This window comes from Hemiscyllium ocellatum, chromosome 1 (genome assembly GCF_020745735.1).
Source record: "Hemiscyllium ocellatum isolate sHemOce1 chromosome 1, sHemOce1.pat.X.cur, whole genome shotgun sequence".
NCBI classification, from domain to species: domain Eukaryota; kingdom Metazoa; phylum Chordata; class Chondrichthyes; order Orectolobiformes; family Hemiscylliidae; genus Hemiscyllium; species Hemiscyllium ocellatum.
Window position 1 is genome coordinate 95,392,214 of NC_083401.1, and position 23,287 is coordinate 95,415,500.

At 41.6% G+C, this 23,287-nt stretch overlaps 1 protein-coding gene across 1 annotated transcript in view; it reads right to left on the minus strand.

The window, feature by feature from the left end:
- Positions 1-246: 246 nt before the first annotated feature.
- The window catches only part of LOC132815303 (mast/stem cell growth factor receptor Kit-like), a 93,951-nt gene continuing 70,910 nt past the window's right edge, over positions 247-23,287 (minus strand). Inside the window, exons 20-21 of the mRNA XM_060824152.1 lie at positions 14,892-14,997; positions 247-5,018 (exon numbers count right to left, since the gene is read on the minus strand). Of these exons, the coding sequence (XP_060680135.1) occupies positions 4,860-5,018; positions 14,892-14,997 (265 nt within the window). The 3' untranslated portion in view covers positions 247-4,859. The remainder of the gene's footprint in view (positions 5,019-14,891; positions 14,998-23,287) is intronic.

A 23,287-nucleotide genomic window follows, 5' to 3' on the forward strand; every position in this document is an offset into this window, starting at 1 on the left:
TAGTTGAAAGTCATGTGAAGTCACAGAAATCAGTTCCACATTAAAACACATAGCTGCAAAAAAACCACTGGTGGATTCACAAATTATGTTTATTTCTGAGAGACTGCACATCCTGATGGATTTTACTAAGGTTCTAGGAATCTGTCCTGATATCAGGTTCAACACCAGAGTTTCGTAAAACTAGGTATTGAGACACCTACAAAGTGGTGACGCGTAAGTCTAGCAAGTTTAATGAACACAACGTAATTCTTTCACAATAACTGTATTCTTTATTTAAACATTTCTGTAAAAAACAATATGCCAAATTCTATCATGAATAACCATACAGTAGCTGTATAAGTATTAAAAATGCAAAGGTCAATTAATCCATCAGAGGCATATCTTCCTTTGCCATTGAATCATCCACACTTCTTTGCTGTTAATAATATTTTACATTTACTAGGAAGCAGGTGGAATCAGTGGCCAGATTTATTATTGGCAATAAATGCAAGCAATATTCTCCATCTGATCACCCATCACAGAGCAGCAGTGAACTTATTATTTTGACAGTATTGGACTAGACAGGCTATCTTAAAAGAATATATGAGTGGGCAAGACCACGAATTGACTGCACAGATGTCCAGGGCTACTGAGCTGGGCAGCGGAGATTCTGATAAGTTAACTCCACATTTTTCCTGGCACCATTCCATAATAAACTGTATACAACCACAACTTGGCTGTCAACAGATCAGTACCTGTGCCAATTTAAAAACGAAAGCAAATGATAAAGTGAAATCCATTTGCTGGCAACCACTGATCAGCCAGTTCCTGGCAAACATTGAAAAAGTTTGATTTATTTCGTTAATTTGTAGGTTGGTTGATGAAAATTCATTTTTAATAACATGCAAGTTTCAGACAGAACTCTTAATGGAAGTTCTATAACACTGTCCTGGTAAAAATGTTAATGTAAATATCCAAACACAGCAGTTGTCATATTGGACTAATTGTAATGTAATCAGGTCACAGGAGGGAAGATACAATGAAACATGTTCATGGATCAGCAGCATCAGTGGAAATGAAAGTCAGGGGAAATGCAAAATAGATGATTTATTATTGCCTGCTTTGTACCAGTGCCCAAAATATATTTCATAATATGTAGCAAACATCATTTATTTCAGATAGCTTCCCTCATATTTTTCAGTTCTTCCTCAAATAATCCATCTAAAAACTGTGGCTTGAAGGATGTTACTACACAAATCCACTTGATATTCAACAGTCTTTTTTTGTCTGTTATTCAGCAAAGAATTTAAACATCATTAAAATAATGAGCCCACACGTTTATACAAATGTGTTAACGTTAACAAGAGTGCCCTGTGCAAACATTGATTCTGAAACCTATTAATACACTCCTATTTGAATTCCACTCAGCAATAGTTTACCTAACATATGTTCTAAGCTATAAATCTGGATATTTTCTAATAAACTGTAGTCTAAAATATTATCATCACATACACAAATATTGAAACACAAGTAGGAACTTGTAAAAAGGACCTGAAAGGAGAAAGATCATAAGTGCAGAATTATACAAGATACTTAATTTTCATAAATAGTATAATAAAATGAACAGTATAGCATCACTGCAGTATTAAAGATGCTGGATCCTTACAGAATATTATTTTAAGATGTCACTGACTTCCTGCAACACTCTGGAATGGTACATCTGTCCTAGAATTTCCCCAAAAAAACAATTACTGCCAGTTCTAGAAAAATAAGTGACCTGAAAACTCTTAAATCTTGCAACAGCCCCATTTATTAAAGGTTTAAAAAGAAATAAAATTAGATTCATCACATATAAGTTATTTTTCTGGACACGTATGCAATAAAAATGTAGAATAAACCCCAAATAAAAGCAAATACAGCAGATGTTAGCGATCTGATTGAAAACAGAAAGTGCTAGAGAAACTCTACAGGCCTGTTGAGAGAAAAACTAAGTTAATCATGTAAGATTTCTTCTTACTTGTTCCTGTTATTCTTCTTCAGAACCAGAAGATCACAGCAGCAACCTACTCTTTAGTTACATCAGACAGTTTTCTGTAGCTTACTGGCTCCATAGAAATTGCCTCATTAGGTTAATAATGGGTTTACCTCAGGCTTCATCATTAAGGCACATTGATTGACACATCCAAATTTCTAGGCCAATCTTTGTTCCAAAGGTATTTATAAATCAATGATCCACATTTAAAAGCAACATTTTGTCAGGAGGGCCTGCATCTTTAAAATCAGAATGAATCACTATTTGACTCGTCCAATAAATTGTAAATATAAGCATACATCGTACATATGTTCTACAATCATACCCATAATTTAGTAATTCACACTAAGATTGTGCCTTAAAAGTATAGGATGTAACTTATGAATATACATTCCAGGTAAGGAATTTTGTCTTTTGGGTTCTCATTTGTTACATTGGGCATTAGGGTGAATAAACCCTGTCGTCTGTTCCACTCATTAATTTCAATAGCAATAATAAAAACTGACTAAATCTCTTTGACTATTTTAGATAAATTATTTCATTTTTAAGGTGATTGATGAATTGCTATTTGCTTTCAAAGACAGACATATGACACATGCACATTCAGATATGAGTTCAATGATCTGTAATGTGGTTACAACTCGTTGACGCAACCTATATTGTTGGGCAAACAAAATACGCTGTTTACTAATTTACCAATGCCTTAAAGCAAATGCAATCAGTACAATAGCATTACATATTCAGAAATAGTTTTCCACTGCATGCACATATTGCAATTACTCTTCCCTTAAGCTAGCAAAGCCTTACCAGTTTGTATGGTTGCAGTTTTTGTGCAAAGCTTAGTAAAGCAAAACTGCTAGATGGAATTTGAAGCTAACTTCCTTAAACTGTAACAACTTAATTGAAGACAATTAGCCTTTGTCACTGTACATACAAAAAAAAAATGAAAAGGCGCCTTATGGTTCAACTTCTGTAAGCTTGCAAATACCTTCAGTAGGTATCAACAAACATGTTATGCAATTTTGACTGATAATGGTGTGAAACAACATCTATGTTAACTTATCCTCTTGACAAGATTTGTACCATTGTTCACTCTCACCTCTTGTCAACCTTGACAACATACGCCAGTAGATAACATTAATATGTGGCTACACACTTGGAAGAGGAATTCCTCATTTATTTCAGAATGTAGCGCAGTTTTATCAAAACTATAAATTAAGAAGGCAAAATATTTCAATCTCAAGTTGCAAAGCACTCATTGACTATTCCTATTTCACTCTCTGAGATCATGTTCAACTTAACTTGAAAGGGTTCAGAAAAGATTTACAAGGATGTTGCCAGGGTTGGAGGATTTGAGCTATAGGGAGACGCTGAACAGGCTGGGGCTGTTTTCCCTGGAGAGTTGGAGGCTGAGGGATGACATTATAGAGGTTTATAAAGTCATGAAGGGCATGGATAGGATAAATAGGCAAAGTTTTTTCCCTGAGGTCGGGGAGTCCAGAACTAGAGGGCATAGGTTTAGGGTGAGAGGGTAAAGATATAAAAGAGACCTAAAGGGCAACTTTTGCACGCAGAGGGTGGTATATGTATGGAATGAGTTGCCAGAGGATGTAGTGGAGGCTGGTACAATTGCAACACCTAAGAGGCATTTGGATGGGTATATGAATAGGAAGGGTTTGGAGGGATATGGGCCGGGTGCTGGCAGGTGGGACTAGATTGGGTTGGGATATCTGTTCGGAATGGACGGGTTGGACCGAAGGGTCTGTTTCCATGCTGCATATCTCTATGACCCTATGACTCTATGATTGGACAATACGGTAGCAATATTATCCTTCCTTATTAATGATAATAGTTTATTTCCCCTTTCTTATGCACGCTGATAAAAAAAATGCCTTAAATGTTACTCAGTAAAACTGTAACTTTGTGTCTGTAGAGATTTGTGTATGAGTGTGGTGCTTATCAAGGCAAGAGATGAAACAAGTTGGAGAATATCTGACATTCTGAGTTTTGCATTTGCAGTTTGTTTGCCATTTCTCTGAATTACTGTATTAATGTAAGATTTCCGATTTGGTATTAGGGTCAGTCACTGCAGTACTGGAGCCAAAAAATTTAGCTAAAATAGAATGTACACCTGTAATCAACTGTAGAATCTTGAAATCTCTGTTTTGCTTTTTACATATGATTGTGTAATTATAATAATGTCAATAAACACTGACAGTGAAGATCATATTAATAACATATTAGTCCACTCTGTTCTCACCCACATGGTTAGACTGAGTAGTGAACTGAGGCATTTAATTGTTCTGGAATCAACTCAGTAATAGAACATGTTAGAACATTAAAAAATTGCATAAACCAGAAAATAAAAGGTAGGCTTTTAAAAGAGACAATTCTGCCTTTCCATTGATGCTACATATCCTTCCATCTTAAAAACCTAGTTGGTTGCCTAGCGCTTTCTATAAATTCAGTATCTTCATTTACGATTTAACAGATAAATTAGCTAAATCAACACAATCTTGCTTTTATCCAAATATTCATTACAGCAAAATAAATGATGGACACAATTGTATATAATTCAAAAATAAAAATTTGAAATGGCATTTTCTACAAAATTAGAAGCATTACATGTGAGAAAAACACTCTCAAAGAATCTTGCAGCAATAGCAAACAATCACTCTAGTGTATGCTAAACCAGACAATATAACTTAGCCACACAGGACTACAGCACAGCGGTTTCCAAGTAAATACATGATTTCAACATATATAAATGTTAATAAAATCTACATTCAGTCATTTGTCTGTATATTAGCTTCAGCAGGGTGTAAGTAGTTTGGATTTTGATTCAAAATCAATTTTGCATGTGTTTGTTTTCATCTTCAAAGAACACATCGTCATTCATTAGCAGCGGTTGGTCAGAAGCATTGCTGCTGCCAGCTGAATTTAGACGTGAGGAGTGGCTGGGGAATTTCAGTCTGATGGTAAAATTTGACTCCAAGTTGGAATATTTCTGTCAGCACAAGGACAAAAATGGATTCATCAGTCAATGTCATGTACTTTTATATCTGCTGTATATGACTTTACTTTTTCTTTAGAAAATAAAATGCCCTGTTTCGTTCTGCTTTTAGAACCTTGCTTGCGCTTTTGGCTGCTGATTTTGAAAATGCTGGTGGGACCCTAGATTGCTTTATGGGATATTTTAAAACCATTTAACTTAAGGGAGTCTGCTTGTGTATGCGTGTTTGTATGTATTTCTCTGTCTTTCTATCTGTTTCATCACATGTATGTCTTTAACCTCTTGCTGTGAGTGGTCTAAGCTAATCAGGAGTTCCAATCCTGAGAGAATAGATGGGTAAAACTGACAGACTGGTTAGTAATGTTCGCTGTGACCTACAGTGATATGTGGCTTTCAAATCTATATGAGAAAACGGTGGGAGGGAGCCACAGAAGTGAATCAAAGTTATCTATCTTTCTATGTTCATAATACTTACTCAACTTAAAACTGTAGTGATCAAATCTCTACTTATCAACTTAGGTTGTCACTGAGGTGAGAATTATCCTTATTGGTTCGCAAATTGCATTTTTACCACAAATATGAATAGTTAAGTTCAGAGAAAAGTTATTGTGACTGTGCACAAGAAAATGCATTCCAATCCAGGGCATTCCTTGACACAACAGTTTGATATTTGCTTTTTCAAACCAGCATCTTTGCAGTCTGTTGGAGAAACATCATTAATTGTGTGCCAATGCCAAATTATTGGCAGTTTTACAAAATAGATTTGTGCAAACTGTCTTGATTTAGAAGAATTACAGGAATTTTTCTTATTCATTCATGGGACAAGGGCGTTGCTGGCTAGGCCAGCATTTCTTGGCCACCCTTAACTGCCCAGACAGCAGTTAAGAGTCAACCACTTTGCTGTCTCCCATTTAAGTTGAAAAATGCGGTGCTGGAAAAACACAGCAGGCCAGGCAGCATCAGAGGAGCAGGAGAATCGACATTTCGGGCATAAGCCCCTCCTCAGGAATCATCAACTTAGGTTGTCACTGAGGTGAAAACTATCCTTATTGGTTCGCAAATTGCATTTTTACCACAAATATGAACAGTTAAGTTCAGAGAAAAGTTATTGTGACTGTGCACAAGAAAATGTATTCCAATCCAGGGGCTTACGCCCGAAACGTCGATTCGCCGGCTCCTCGGATGCTGCCTGGCCTGCTGTGTTTTTCCAGCACCACATTTTTTCAACTCTGGTACGCCAGCATCTGCGGTCCTCACTTGCTCCTATGTCTCCCACTTAAGCCAGACCAGGTCAGGATAGCTGTTCCCTTCCTTAAATGCCATTACTCAAACCCCAGCTGGATTGTTCCCTAACAAACTCGTCACCATTTATTCGACGTCTAACTCCAGACTTCAAATTCCACTACCTCCTTTGGTAGGATTTGAACCCAAATCTCCCGAACATTACCTGAGACTATCAATCCAGTGATAATACCAGTAGGCCATTGCCTCCCCATAGGAAGTGAAGAAGTTAGATTTGCATCACCTAACCACTGATCAACACTGGATTCTTGTGCCAGTGTTGACATGACAGTGTTCTAGATCACTGTACCAGTTTCCCTTACATACTGTAGGATGCAATGAGAGCTTGTCACTGCCATAGTCACAATGTAAATGAATTTGAAAGGAACAAGATCAAAAATGGAATGATTATTAGATAATGAATTAAGGTCTATTGCAAAGCCTAGATATAATTGTAATATTAATGAGAGGTACTTGCACATTTAATGGTTGCAGTGGGCAATGGTACATTATGAAAATGTGCCTATTGTGCAGGATTTTATTTAAAGATGAAGGTTTATAAAGAGGACTGCTCCCTGCTAGATCTGGTGGATGTGCAGTAACAGGGGCAATGAGGGTCACCCACTGTCTGAATTTCTTTCCAGAACACCATAAGACATCTTCAGAGTCCTGCAGATGACTGTACATAAATAAATAAGGCAAGTGATGGATGGGTCATTTACTAGGGCTGGGAGTTTTTACCTTTCCTTGTAACATGTCAGAATGACCAGGCAGTCAAATTGACAGCTTTGGCTGATTCAGATGCTATTGATTCATATACCTGCCAATGACAGCACCAGCAGAGTAACCAGAGTTTTTATAGTCCACATTGTATTGGTGTGAAGCTAGTGCAGCTGCAACTAGAGATTCATTGAAATCTGCATGGGATTCCCTGGGCACTATCCCCATACTGTCATACAGCAGCAGTCCAACATGTTCGACCTATACATTTCAGAAAACAAACTAATGGACTGGCTCATAGGAATCAACCATTTAAACTCAGCTCATAACAGAACCCCAGCAATGAGATGCAGGAGCATGACAGTGTGCACAACATGATCAACAGATATGCCACAGAACAAGCCGTAAGAATGTTAAAGATGGGTGTTAGGTGTCTGATAAATCTGGGGCACCTTCAGCACTTGTCATTGAATGTCTTCAGAATATTGATGATGTGCTGAGAGCCGCACAACACTGCACTGCAGAGAGGAACCTAGCAGGAGGACGAGGGGGAGACTCATCACTCATCTTCTGATAAAGGAAACCTAGAGGAGGAGGAGGAGGAAGATGAAGATAGGGCCCACAACTCCAGAAAAACATTTTACATGGATGTATGGATGCCAGGATGTTTTAATATCTGAAAAGTTTATCCAGTGTAAAATACAAGAAACGCAAATCTTCAATTTGTTCCTCGGGCCACTCCTTTTGCAATAAAATGAAGTCCCTCGACCATTGATCCATTGTTTGCATATCCAACACTTATTGTATCATTTATTGACATTTACCACCAAATCAGTGAAATGGCACTTGGGATAATGGCAAAGAAATAGAAGCAGCACTAGCGAATAAATTCAGAGAAGTTTTATGAGAAAAGGAAATTTCTTTAACTTAAGTTTCCTAATGCTGATGTCTGATGCATTAGAAAAATGGCAGACAAGCGAAATAAGTACCTCATGTAGATATTTCACATAGGAAGACCTAAGATGTCTCCCTGAAATAATTGAGATTGAAGGTTCTGTGATCTCAGCAATGGTAGAGTAGGCTGCACAGATTCCTGCCTTCACTGTTGACCTAGGCTCCCCGGCTTTAATAGCCCCTGAGAGCTCTGCTCCAGATGGTACCATCTGCATTTATGGGATGTGCAGAGCAGTCTCAGCTTTCGGCAATGAAGTTCCATATTGTCTGAGGGGGACAGTGGCTGAGAAGTTTAGGTACTTTAAACAGAGTTCCATCTTCAACGTCCCTTTTCACCATTATCCTTCTCATGGGCCAGTACCAATCCAGTCCTATCATTTGGCTTGAGGCCAGCCAGGGTAAATCAATGATATTTTAAAACACTATCCCTTGAGGATACCCTCTATTGTGATGTGTGCCATGAACACCATGATGAAGAGAACAGATTTCAGATAGGTTTAGCAAACCAAAACTGGGCATCGAAGAGATGCTATGGGCCATTGGCAGCAACAGAATTGTATTCTTTAACAATCTGGCCCTGAATATCCCCCACTCTACCTTTGTCATCACAAACAAAATTGAAATTGCTGAAAAAGTTCAGCAGGTCTGGCAGCACCTGTGCAGAGAAATCAGAGTTAATGTTTCAAGCACTGGACTAACAGAGTTAACTCTGATTTCTCTACACAGATGCTGCTAGATCTGCTGAGATTTTCCAGCAATTTCTGCTTTTGTTTCTAACTTCCAGCATCCATTGTTATAGAGTCATAAAGATTGCAATTGTACTAGCCTCCACCACTTCCTCTGGCAGCTCATTCCATACACACACCACCCTCTGCATGAAAAGGTTACTCCTTAAGTCTCTTTTATACCTTTCCTCTCTCACCCTCTAGTTCTGGGCTCCCCCATCCCAAGGAAAAGACCTTGTCTAATCATCCTATCCATGCCCCTCATGATTTTAAAAACCTCTATAAGGTCACCCCTCAGCCTCCAACACTCCAGAGAAAACAGCCCTCACCTATTCACCCTCTCCCTATAGCTCAAATCCTCCAAACCTGGCAAGATCCTTGCAAATCTTTTCTGAACCCTTTCAAGTTTCACAACATCTTTCCGATAGGAAGGAGACTGGAACTGCATGCAATATTCCAAATGTGGCCCAACCAATGTCCCATACAGCTGCAAGATGACCTCCTAACTTCTGTACTCAATACTCTGACCAATAAAGGAAAGCATACCAAACGCCTTCTTCACTATCCTATCTACCTGCGACTCTACTTTCAAGGAGCTATGAACCTGCTCTCCAAGGTCTCTTTGCTTAGCAACATTCCCTTGGACCTTACTATGAAGTGTATTAGTCCTGCTAAGATTCGCTTTCCCAAAATGCAGCACCTCACATTTATCTAAATTAAACTCTATCTGCCACTTCTCAGCCCATTGGCCCATCTGATCAAGATCCCGTTCTAATCTGATCTAAGCTTCTTCGCTGTCCAATACACCTCCAATTTTGGCGTCATCTGCAAATTTACTAACTGTTCCTCTTATGCTCGCATTCAAATCATTTATATAAATTATGAAAAGTAATGAACCCAGCACCAAACCTGGTGGGACTCCACAGGTCCTAGTTCTTTTTTTATCTATCATTACCATCAGGCCAGAGAATCACTCTTCAGTGAGAAGGGTATGCCAAAAACAATACCAGCATAATTAAAAATTGGATTTTAACTACAACACAGCTGAGCTACCACATAGCATTGCTTGCATGCCATACAGCATTAGTAGGATATGATAGCAAGGCTTAGCCACCCCACAAACAATGGATCAGATCTATGCTCTACATTCCTGTCATTCCAGTCTGGCATGATAGTGGATGATTAAACAATTAACAGGAGGAGACAACATAAATATCCTCATTCTTAATGGTGAGGGAGCCCATCAGTGCAAAAAGTCTGCATCTATTTTCAAACAGAAGTGCTGAGTGGAATGAACCAGGATCAAGTTACAGATTAATGTTTAAAAAAAGCAGAATTAAAGGCCTATTATTAGATCAAAGGAGGAAGCTTATGAGGTTGTCAAAATAAAAGTGGTAAACCCTTATATAGTTGGAAAAGTTTAGAATTAGGAGGGGAAGCATGAAATAGATAAAGAAAGAGAGAATAGAATAGGAATGTAAACTAGAAGCAAAACAAAGTAAGAAATATAAACATAGAGCAGAATTCACAACAAGGTAGGTGATTTTTGGCATTCAAAGAAGGAAAGGAGTATGATTTAGTTGCCATTTTAGAAGCATGGCTGGGGTTGACCAGGTCTTGGAACTGAATATTAATGAATATTCAACAAGTGAGAAATACAGGCAAATAGCAAAAATTGCTGAGAATGTGCTTATAAAAAAAGAATGGTATCAATGTATTAGTAAGAGAGAAATTTTCATTGGAATTGCAGAATGTAGAGTCCGTTTGGGTGGAGCTAAGAAACAGCAAGAAGCAGAGAAGATTGGAGAGGTTTATAGGTCATCAAACAGTCGTAGTAATGTGGGGTATGGTAAAAATCAGAATATTTGAAGTGCATGCTACAAGGCAAATGCACCAATCATGGATGATTTCAATCTACTTATGGAGTAAGTAAATCTAATTAGCATCAAAACTGTGGAGGTAACGTTCCAAATATGTCTGAGATAGTTTTCATTCTGCGTGATAGAGGTGTAGGTCAATCAGTAACTAGCTTCTTTAATCTCAATAAGAGCAATTATAAAGGCAGCTGAAGGTAAATTGGATGTGTTTAATTGGAAGAATACATTAAAAGGTTTGATGGTGGATAGGCAATAGCTAGCAATTAAAGAATTAATACCTGGTTTTCAAAAAATGTGATCCTTTATGGTGAAAATACCCAACAGGAAATATAAGAAAGTCATGGCTGAAAAGGAAAGTTAAATATATTACTAGATCACAGGAAGAAACTTATGAGGTTGCCAAAATAAATGTGATAAATTTAAATGATGGGGAAAGTTTTGAATTAGGAGAAGCATGAAATAGATAAAGAAAGAGAGAATAGAATAGGAATGTAAGCTAGAAGCAAAAAAAGTAAGCAACAAACATAAATAATGCTTGTAAAAGCTTCTGTAGATATATCAAAAGGAAAAGATCAGCAAGAAGAACTGTAGGCCCATTACAGGCAGAGACAAGAGAATGTCTAACAGAAAACAAGGAAATGGCAGAGAAGCTAAAGAAGTACTTCATGTAGATATATTTCACATAGGAAGACATAGATGACTCCCTGAAATAATTGAGATCGAAGGTCCTGGTGAGAGTGAGAAACTGAAAGTGTTAGTATTATAAAAAGATACTAGTGAAGAAATTAATGAGATTGAAAGATGTCAAATCCTCAAGTTCAAATATTTATTCCAGAATGTGGAAAAAAATGGCGATATAGTGGATGCATTGGAGATCACCTTTCAAAATTCTACAATTGCTGCAATACTACCTGCAGATTAGAAAGAATACCAGTGTGTAAGAAAGGAATGAAAGTGAAACCAGAGATTTACAGATCTATTGATCTAATATCATGTGGAATATTTTATGTAGACTGTGACTATTAGATATTTCAATTATTATTGCATGATTGGTTAGAAAGAACATGGATTTATATTTGACAAGCCTGTTAGCATTTTTTGTGCATGTTACTAGCAATGTCTATTGGCAGAACCAATGGACGTGGTTGGATTGTTGGACGGTTGTTGATAAAGTTTCACAGGAGGTTAGTAAACAAAAATAAAGCACAGGGGATTGGGGATAATATAGGAACAGGGATAAAGGACTGGTTAACAGGCAGAAAACAGAGGATAAATAAATAGCTAATTCTCAGCATGATAGTCTGTGAACTGCAAAGATCAGTGCTTCGGCCCCAATTATTCACAATCGATTTCAATGATTCGGATGTGTGAACCAAAGGTAATATTTCCAAATTTGCAGAAAAGACAAAGCTAGGCAGGAATATGTGTTGTGAGGAAAACACAAAGAAGCTGCAGGGGGATTTAGATGGACTGAGTGAATGGCCTGGAGCATGACAGATGAAATATAATGTGGATAAATGTGAAGTTATCTGCTTTGGTAGGGGAAACTAAGGTGCAGACTATTTCTTAAATAGTGCGATATTGGCAATGTTGATTTTCAAAGGGACTTAGGTGCCCTTGCTTATAAGTAAATGAAAACCAATGATAGTCATTAACACAACAACATTTGAGTCCAGGAGCAAAGTAGTCTTATTTCAATTGTATAGAATAATGGTGAGACCACAGCTGAAGTACCTTGTACTGTTCTGGTCCCCTTCCCTGGGGAAGGAGATACCTGCCACAGAGGGAATGCAGTGGAGGATCACCATAGAGCCATGGAGATGTACAGCAAGGAAACAGGCCCTGCAGTCCAACTTGTCCATGCCAATGAGATATCCTAAACTAATCTAGTCCCATTTGCCCGCACTTGACCCATATCTTTCTAAACTCTTCCTATTCATATACCCATCTAGATGTCTTTCAAATGTTGCAATCGTACCAGCTTCCACTATTTTCTCTGGCAGCTCATTCTATACACACATTACACTCTGTGTTAAAAAGTTGCCCCTTAGGTTCCTTTTAAACCTTTCCTCTCTCATCCTAAACCTATGCCCTGCAGTTCTGGATTTCCCCAACCAAGAGAAAAGACCTTGTCTATTTATCCTACCCATGTCCCTCATGACTTTATAAACCTCTATAAGGTCACTCCTCAGCCTCCAACGCTCCAGGGAAAACAGCTGCAACCTACCCAGTCTCTCCCTGTAACCCAAATCCTCCAACCCTGGCAATGTTCTTGCAAATTTGTTTCTGAACCCTTTCAAGTTTCACAACATCCTTCCTACAGGAGGGAGACCAGAATTGTAAGCAATATTCCAAAAGTGGTCTAACCAATATGGACTGATTCCAGAGATGGTGGGACAGCCCTATAAGGAAAGATTAAGGAAACTGGGCCTGTATTCCCTGGAGTTTAGAACCATGAGAATCACTCTCACAACACACATTCCTAGATTTAAAGTAGTAAATAGTAAATTTAAAGTATTGTCCAAAAGAAGCAAGGGCAATGTGAGAAAAAACAGTTCCACACAGTTCATAGTTTGGTTATGTAATGCTTTGCCTGCAAATGCAGTAGAGGCAGGTTCAATTGAGGCATTCAAGAGAGATGAGGTAATTATTTGGATTAAAATGGTGTGCAAGGGTATGGGAAAACAAACAGGAGATTGGCATGAGGTAATAATGTTCACTTGAAGAGCCGACGTAGGTATAATAGGTTGGCTGACTTCCTTCTGCACTGTAACAATTCTGTGAATTCACCAAGGCTTCTTTGTCAGAACCTTTCAAACCCATGACTATTACCATCTTGAAGGATGAGGGCAGCAGATGCATGGGAACACCACCACTTGTAGATTCTTCTGAATGACACTCACCATCTTGACTTGGAAATATATCGCAGTTTCTTCACTGTTGATGGGTCAAAATCCTGGAACTTCTCTCTAACAGCATTGTGGGTCTATTCACATCAAATGGACTGCAGCAGTTCAAGAATGCAACTCACTATCACCTTCTCAATGGTAACTAGGAAAGGGAATAAATGCCAGCCCAGCCAGTGACGCCATATACCAGATATGCATTTTTTAAAAATAACCTGGAGACAATGTTCCTGCTGCTCAACAATCTTCTCACCCACCTGCTTGGTGACGGTCATGTTGTTCCTCACACAGCTCTGAAAATATGCTACCTGCAGCTTGCTCCAGCATGCATAATTCCAAAAGATTGTAGGGTTGACAGTGAACCATGTGCAGCATTCATCATTGAAATGTCCAATTTCCATTTGAATGCTGTTTACTTCAACAAAGTTGAGATCATGTCATTTGTGTAGTTTACGGACATGAAAATCCAGCACTGGGTTTTATTTTGGGCCTTTTGTCAGTAGCTTGGGGGAGAAGGGCTGGCAAAATGCCACAGGATCATATTAGCACGGTGCCTGATGTCTTGCTGCCTCTGTGCCATGTTGCTAGTGGCAAGAAGATTGTTGGATCAAGTCCAACAAGTGGCAAATTGAGCTACCTAGGGGGCAAATTCGGAGTCATTTCAGACCAACCTTAAATGGAGCTGCAGCCCCAGCAGCAGCCACTTGAATGCCCATTGCCAGCAATATGGCACCCTGAGTTCTGTTGGTTATAGGAGTGGGATCTTACAGATGCATTTGGCCACAGCAACTGACCATCTGCTGTCTCAACAAAACTCAGTTCTGAAGGTCAAAATGAGTTGCTTCAATTCTGTTTTGAGTTTGAAGATTTTGACCCACTAAGTTGGAATTCACTGACATAATGCAACCACAATCCCCCCTAGCAACTTCCTTGACCCGGGAATCACCTTCAGGTTAACTCTGAGCCATCTATCTCAAATAAGCTTGTTATACATTACTTATTCATAAGCGCAAGATTTTCCTTCAGTCTGATATTGACATGATTGCTGTGCTTAAATCAGTAGCCACAGGCAAAAAGCAAGATAGCTTTCAGAATCTGGGAGGAGAAAGTCAAGTTATTTTCATAGCCATTGAAAATTAGAAGCCCTCAATTATCTTGGGCTATTGGTTGACAATGAATTTTTACCAGTTTTTGTTCTGTTGATATTTAAGCTGTGTTTCCCCTATTAGAAATTGTAACTTTAATTTACTGCTGATGGCAAGCATTACTCAAACAGGCTGTGGCTGGATATAACTTATCTTGCAACTACCATATTGAGGAAATAACCAACCACTCTCGGTCATATCTGCCCACACATATTGCAGTAACAACACTGCTAGGGGCCACACACTCTCGGTTGCTTACATGTTTGGAGGGCTCTGAAAGCTGCTCTTCAATCATCTCCACGACTTGCTCAAATGTGGGTCTTCTTAAAGCGTCAGCATCCCAGCAAGCCTTCATGATCTCATACCTTTGGGATTGAAACATTGTTCAGTGAATGGCAATGTTACAGGGAAAACAATTACATGAAAGTAGCTGGGTGTAACCCAATGGTTTTCAACAGGACCTAATGAAAATGTATATTCTTTTCATTCTTTTAGATGTCAAATGAGACAGAAAACAATTACAACTGAAACAAATGAGAAAGGTCAAAGGGGATCTGGTTTCATTTTAGGATAAAATTCTTTAGCATGATCTTAAAAGACTATTTTTTCTAATTTCATCAGTTTACTATTTGCCAAAAGGAGGCCTGTCCCAAGAGTTTATTGAATTAGATTTAGTCGACAGCACATAAATAGTCATTGTCTCAACAATTCTGAGGTGGCATGTATGATCTACATGAGGTTTCTCCCATTCCTCTTCACCTAACCTTCTCAGCATATCTTTCTTACTCTCTACTCCCTCACATGCTTATCTAGCTTCTCCTTACAAACATCGATAATACTTAAGGAACAGGAAATTCGACGTTTCGGGCCAGAGCCCTTCATCAGGAATGAGGAGAATGTGCCAGGCAGGCTAAGATAAAAGGTAGGGAGGAGGGACTTGGGGGAGGGGCGATGGAGATGTGATAGGTGGAAGGAGGTCAAGGTGAGGGTGATAGGTTGGAGTGGGGTGGGGGCGGAGAGGTCAGGAAGAAGATTGCAGGTTAGGAGAGCGGTGCTGAGTTGAGGGAACCGACTGAGACAAGGTGGGGGGAGGGGAAATGAGGAAACTGGAGAAATCTGAGTTCATCCCTTGTGGTTGGAGGGTTCCCAGGCGGAAGATGAGGTGCTCCTCCTCCAGCCGTCGTGTTGTTATGTTCTGCCGATGGAGGAGTCCAAGGACCTGCATGTCCTCAGTGGAGTGGGAGGGAGAGTTAAAGTGTTGAGCCACGGGGTGGTTGGGTTGGTTGGTCCGGGCATCCCAGAGGTGTTCTCTGAAGCGTTCCGCAAGTAGGCGGCCCGTCTCCCCAATGTAGAGGAGGCCACATCGGGTGCAGCGGATGCAATAGATGATGTGTGTGGAGGTGCAGGTGAACTTGTGGCGGATATGGAAGGATCCCTTGGGGCCTTGGAGGGAAGTGAGGGAGGAGGTGTGGGCGCAAGTTTTACATTTCCTGCGGTTGCAGGGGAAGGTGCCGGGAGTGGAGGTTGGGTTGGTGGGGATGTGGACCTGACGAGGGAGTCACGAAGGGAGTGGTCTTTGCGGAACGCTGATAGGGGAGGGGAGGGAAATATATCCCTGGTGGTGGGGTCCATTTGGAGGTGGCGGAAATGACGGCGGATGATACGCTGTATGCGGAGGTTGGTGGGGTGGTAGGTGAGAACCAGTGGGGTTCTGGCTTGGTGGCAGTTGGAGGAGCGGGGCTCAAGGGCGGAGGAGCAGGAAGTGGAGGAGATATGGTGGAGGGCATCGTCGATCACGTCTGGGGGGAATCTGCGGTCCTTGAAGAAGGAGGCCTCCCCCCAGACGTGCAGTCCAGATGGCCTCCTTCTTCAAGGACCGCAGATTCCCCCCAGACGTGATCGACGATGCCCTCCACCGCATCTCCTCCACTTCCCGCTCCTCCGCCCTTGAGCCCCACTCCTCCAACCGCCACCAAGACAGAACCCCACTGGTTCTCACCTACCACTCCACCAATCTCCGCATACAGCGTATCATCCGCCGTCATTTCCGCCACCTCCAAACGGACCCCACCACCAGGGATATATTTCCCTCCCCTCCCCTATCAGCGTTCCGCAAAGACCACTCCCTTTGTGACTCCCTCGTCAGGTCCACACCCCCCACCAACCCAACCTCCACTCCCGGCACCTTCCCCTGCAACCGCAGGAAATGTAAAACTTGCGCCCACACCTCCTCCCTCACTTCCCTCCAAGGCCCCAAGGGATCCTTCCATATCCGCCACAAGTTCACCTGCACCTCCACACACATCATCTATTGCATCCGCTGCACCCGATGTGGCCTCCTCTACATTGGGGAGACGGGCCGCCTACTTGCGGAACGCTTCAGAGAACACCTCTGGGATGCCCGGACCAACCAACCCAACCACCCCGTGGCTCAACACTTTAACTCTCCCTCCCACTCCACTGAGGACATGCAGGTCCTTGGACTCCTCCATCGGCAGAACATAACAACACGACGGCTGGAGGAGGAGCGCCTCATCTTCCGCCTGGGAACCCTCCAACCACAAGGGATGAACTCAGATTTCTCCAGTTTCCTCATTTCCCCTCCCCCCACCTTGTCTCAGTCGGTTCCCTCAACTCAGCACCGCCCTCCTAACCTGCAATCCTCTTCCTGACCTCTCCGCCCCCACCCCACTCCGGCCTATCACCCTCACCTTGACCTCCTTCCACCTATCACATCTCCATCGCCCCTCCCCCAAGTCCCTCCTCCCTACCTTTTATCTTAGCCTGCCTGGCACATTCTCCTCATTCCTGATGAAGGGCTCTGGCCCGAAACGTCGAATTTCCTGTTCCTTGGATGCTGCCTGACCTGCTGTGCTTTAACCAGCAACACATTTTCAGCTCTGATCTCCAGCATCTGCAGACCTCACTTTTTACTCGATAATACTTAACTCAATTACTCCTCGTGGTAGGGGGTCCACTATTTTATCTTTCTTTGGATAAAGGCATTTCTCTAGAGTTCTCTTTTTGATTAATGGCTGTGACTTGCATTTGATGTCTTTATGTTTGCTTAAAAATTGTAAAATGTCACTAGGCTTGTCCTATCAACCCTATCACAAAGGTTTCTTTTTTAGGGAAAGTAGTCAGATGGAATGTGGGTCTTTTAAATTGAGTTCTAATTTAATTTAAGGTAACTGATAATAACTAACTAATTAATAAAGTAAGATTACACTATATGATTGTAATAAATAGGAGCAGGAGTAGATAATTTGGCCCCTCAAGTCTGCTCCATCATTCAATAGGATTCTGGTTATTCGACATTCCTCACGTCCACATTCCCACCTTTTCCCTGTAACCCTTGATTCTCCAACTAACCAAGAAACTATCTATCTATTTCAGTCTTACATACACACAAAGACTCTGCCCCCACAGCTCTCTGTTACAAGAAATTCTTAATACTCTCAAACCTCAGAGAAGAAAAACTCTGCCTCATCTTAAATTGGTGGCTCTTTTATTTTGTGACTATGCCCTCTGATCCTAAACCCTCCCACGAGTAAAATATTCTCTCAGCATTCACTTGTCAAGCCCCTTAACAAGCCAACATATTTCAATGAGATCATCTCTCATTCTTCTAAACTCTAATGGGTATGCTATACACTCCATAGATTCCAAAAAAACTAAAGTCATTTCGTTAATTTATCATGCAAGACAACCAATGTTTAGTGCAATATGGGCTTCAGAACTTGACAAGCAGCTAGAATCCATATCATGCATTTGTGAAGCTGGGAAGATCATGGACAACCATTTTTTAAATTCATTTATGGGATATGGGTGTCGCTGGCTGGGCCAGTATTTACTATCCATCCATGTTGCCCTTGAGAAGATGGTGGTGAGGAGCCTTCTTGAACTACTGCAGTCTATCTGCTGTGGGTAGATCCACAATACTTCAGGTTGTTCCAGGATTTTGAGTGACAGCGATGGAATGGCGATATACTTTCAAGTCTGGATGGTGAGTGCCCTGGACAGAACTTGCAGATGGTGCTGTGCTCATGCATCTGCTGCTCTTGTCCTTTCAGCTAGAAGTGAGTTTGGAAGGTGCTATCTACGGCACCTTGGTGAATGTCTGCAGTGCATCTTTTAGATGGCAAATGCTGCTGCAAAATCCAATGGTGGAGGGAGTGGATGTTGGTGGATGTGATGCCAATCAAGCAGGCTGCTTTGTCCTGGATGATGCTTTGTCCAGCACTCATTCAGGCAAGTGGGGAGTATTCCATATTCCACCACACTCCTAACTTGTGCCTTGTCGATGATAGGCAGGCAGTGGGGAGTCAGGGGGTGAGTTACTCGCCACAGTTTTTCTAGCCTCTGACCTGCTCTTGCAACCATTGCATTTATATAGTCCAGTTCATTTTCTGGTCAGTGGGAAATCCCAGGGTATTGATAGTGGGATTTTAATGATTTTAATGCAATTTGAATATAAAGGGGTGACAGTTAGGTTCTCTTTTATTGAAGATGGTCCTTGTCTGGTGTTTGTGTGCAATGAATGTTACTTGCCACTTGTCAGCCCAAGCCTGGATATTGTCCAGATCTTGCTGCATTTTGACATGAACTGCTTCAGAATCTGAGGAGTCGCAAATAGTGCTGAACATTGAGCAATCATTAGTGAACATCTTCATTTCTGACCTTATGTTGAATAGAAGGTCGATGATGAAGCAGCTGAAGATGGTTGGGCCGAGGACACGACCCTGAGGAACATCTGCAGAGATGTCCTGGAGCTGAGATGACTGACCTCCAATAACCACAGCTACCTTCCGATGTGTCAGATATGATTCCAACCACCAAAGAGTTTGTCCCTGAGACTCATTGATTCCAGTTTTGCTAGGCTCCTTGATGCCATCCTTGGTCAAATGTTGCCTTGATGTGATTGACACTCTCACCTCACCTTTGGAACTCAGCTCTTTTGTCCATGTTTGAACCAAGGCTGTAATGATGTCAGGAGCTGAGTGGTCCCGGCAGAACCCAAACTGGGCATCACTGAGCAGGTTGCTGCTGAGCAGGTGCTGATTGATGGCACTGTTGATGTCACCTTCCATCACTTTACTGATAATTGAGAGGAGCGGTAATTGGCCAGGTTGGATTTGTCTTGCGTTTTATATGTAGGACATACCTGGGCAATTTTCCACACTGAAGGGCATATGCCAGTATTGTAACTGTACTGAAATGGCTTGGCTAGGTTGTCTCAAGTTCTGGAGCACAAGTTTTCGGTACTATTGCTAGAGTGTTTTCTGGACCCATAGCCTTTGCAGTAACCAGTGCCTCCAATCACCTCTTGCTATCTCATGGAGAGAATTGAATTGGCTGAAGACTGTGATGCCGGGACCACTGGAGGAGGCTGAGATGGATCATTGACTCGGCACTTCTGGCTAAGGCTGAAGCATTTGCAACAGTCTTTATCTTTTGCACTGAAGTGCTGGGCTCTTCCATCACTGAAGATGGGGATTGTCTGCCATTCACAACTTGGTGTAACAGGATTTGATCCATCGGTTGTGGAATTGTTTAGCACGTTCTATCACTTAGACTGTTTGACATGCAAGTAGTCCTGTGTTGTAGCTTCAGCAGATTTATGGCTCATTTTTAGGTTATTCTCAATGTGCAGGCAAGACTTTGTCTCCACCAGGACTGTGCAGTGGTCACTCTTACCGATAATGTCATGGACAGATGCATCCGAACCTGGTACATTGGTAAGGATGAGGTAAAGTGTATTTTTCCCTCTTGCCAGTTCCCTCACCATCTGCTGCAGACTTAGTAAAGCACAAAGTCCTTTAGGACCCGACCAACGCAATCAATAGTATTGCCAAGTCTTTCTTGATGACAGGCAGTGAAAACTCCCATCCACAGTACATTTGTGGGCGGCACGGTGGCACAGTGGTTAGCACTACTGCCTCACAGCGCCTGAGTCCCGGGTTCAATTCCCGACTCAGGCGACAGGCTGTGTGGAGTTTGCACGTTCTCCCCGTCTCTGCGTGGGTTTCCTCCGGGTGCTCCGGTTTCCTCCCACAGTCCAAAGATGTGCAGGTCAGGTGAATTGGCCATGCTAAATTGCTCATAGTGTTAGGTAAAGGGTAAACGTATGGGTGGGTGGCGGGTCAGTGTGGACTTGTTGGGCCGAAGGGCCTGTTTCCACACTGTAAGTAATCTAATTTTGTCAACTTCAGTGCTTCCTCCCAGTGTTATTCAACATGGAGGATACTGATTTATCAGTCAAGGGAGGACAGTATGTGGTAATCAGAGGATGTTTACTTGTCCATGTTTAACCTGGTACCATGAGACTTCATGGGCACTATACATAGATGTGGGAAGAATGTTCCTGATGTAGAGAAGTCCAGAACTAAGAATCAAGGGTAAGCTATTCAGGACTGAGTTGAGGAAGAAATTTCTTCACTCAGAGTTGTGAACCTGTGAAATTTTCTACCACGGAAAGCTGTTGGGACCAGTTCACTAGACACATTCATGAGGGAACTGGACATGGCCTTTGCAGCTAAAGGAATCAAGGGTAAGAAGAGAGGGCAGGAATGGGATACTGAGGTTGCATGGATCAGCCATCAAATGGTGGTGCAGGCTCAAAGGGCTGAATGGTCTACTCCAGCACCTATTTTCCATGTTTGTATATTTCAGTGACCTAAGAAGAATATTGCATGGGGCTGTGCTTGCAATTGTAATTTTCTTTGCCTTGGTCAATGCCAATAGGTTGGCCCAATTTCTTATCTTTTTCCAGACTTTTGTAGCAATTAGTACAACTGAGAGACTTTCAAGTCCATTTTAGGCAGTAACCAAGAACCAACTACATTAATATGGGTCTGGAGTCACACAGCAGTTTCCTTCCCTGAAGGACATTAGTGAACGAGATTAGTTTTTCCGACAAATCATTCATCTCTTAATTCTAAATTTTGATTGATTCAGATCGCAATATCAGCCCACAGTGGGATTTGAACACAGGTCCCCAGAACATTGCCTGGGAATAACAGCATAGTGATAAAACCACTGAGACATCATCCCACCTGTGTTATTAAGATTAGTCTGGAAAGTGCAGCGAGAGCCATGCCCATTGCACTGAGGCTGATTCAGTTGTACGAGGAGAAAGTGAGGACTGCAGATGCTGGAGACCAGAGTTGAAAAATGTGGTGCTGGAAAAACACAGCAGGCCAGGCAGCATCCGAGGAGCAGGAGAATTGACGTTTCGGGCATAAGCCCTTCTTCAGGAATGAGGCTGGTGTGCCAAGCGGGCTGAGATAAAAGGTAGGAGGGAGGGAATTTGGGGGAGGGGCGCTGGGAATACGATAGGTGGAAGGAGGTGAGGGTGAGGGTGATAGGCCGGTGAGGGGATTGGGGCGGAGCGGTCGGGAAGAAGATTGCAGGTCTTCTTAACCTCTCCGCCCCCCCACCCCCTCTCCGGCCTATCACCCTCACCTCCTTTATTAAGGACCTCCCCTACCTCAGGGTTCTCAGCACTATCCCTGATCAGCCCTACCCTCACTCTAGCCAGCCACTTGTTCCTTACATAAGTGTTGAATGCCTTAGGGTTTTCCTTAATCCTACCCACTAAAGCTTTGTCATGCCCCCTCCTAGCTCTCCTAAGTCCATTCTTCAGTTCCTTCCTGACTACTTTGTAACCCTCTATAGCACTGTCTGATCCTTGCCTCCTCAACTGTAAGTAAGCTTCCTTCTCCCTCTTGACTAGATGTTTCACATCCCTTCTCACCCAAGGTTTTTCAATCTCCCATCCCTTCCTTGCCTCAGGAGGACAAACCTGTCCAGCACTATCAGCAAGTCCTTCCGAAACAATCTCCACATTTCTGTCATGAATTTCCCTGAGAATATCTGTTCCCAGTTTAGTCGCCCTTGTTCCTGCCTAATAGCATTGTAATTCCTCCTCCACAAAGTAAATATTTTTCCTTACTGTCTGCTCTTATCCCTCTCCATGAGTTAGTAAAGATCACTATCTCCAAAATGCTCTTCAACCGAGAGATCTCACATCTGGTGTCATTCATTGCCAAATTCAAATATGGCCTCCCCTCTAATCGGCCTATCTAGATATTGCGTCAGGAGCCCTTCTTGGATACACCTGACAAAACCTGCTCCATCCAAATTATTTGAACTAAGGAGATTCCAATCAATATTAGGGAAGTTAAAGTCACCCGTGACAACAACCCAGTTACTTCTGCACATTTTCAAAATTATTGATTTCCCACGCATCCCTCTTGGAGAATCAAATGTGTCTCCTTTAGTTCTTCAAATATTTTGCTCTACAAATAATTAACTCAAATTCATCAATGTCAGTTTTAAGCTAAGAGAAGGGGAATATTTATATCCAATAATGAATTTTATTCAACTGCAATTCTGTTTAGTTTAAAATAACCTTTCAAGTTACATAGCATTTCAAATTGTCAATTAGTTATTTTGAAATATATTCACTTACTAAAAAGGTAAATGTAGCAGCAAATTTGGATAGCTAATCTGCTTTAGTGGCATTTGTTCAGGAGTGTCTGTGAGTGATGATAATGGATGAGTCTTACCTGCTGTCTTTCGAATACAGCTGAACAGAGAGGAGCATATTATGTCAGATGTCACACAGCACCAGGTTATTGTCCAACAGGTCGA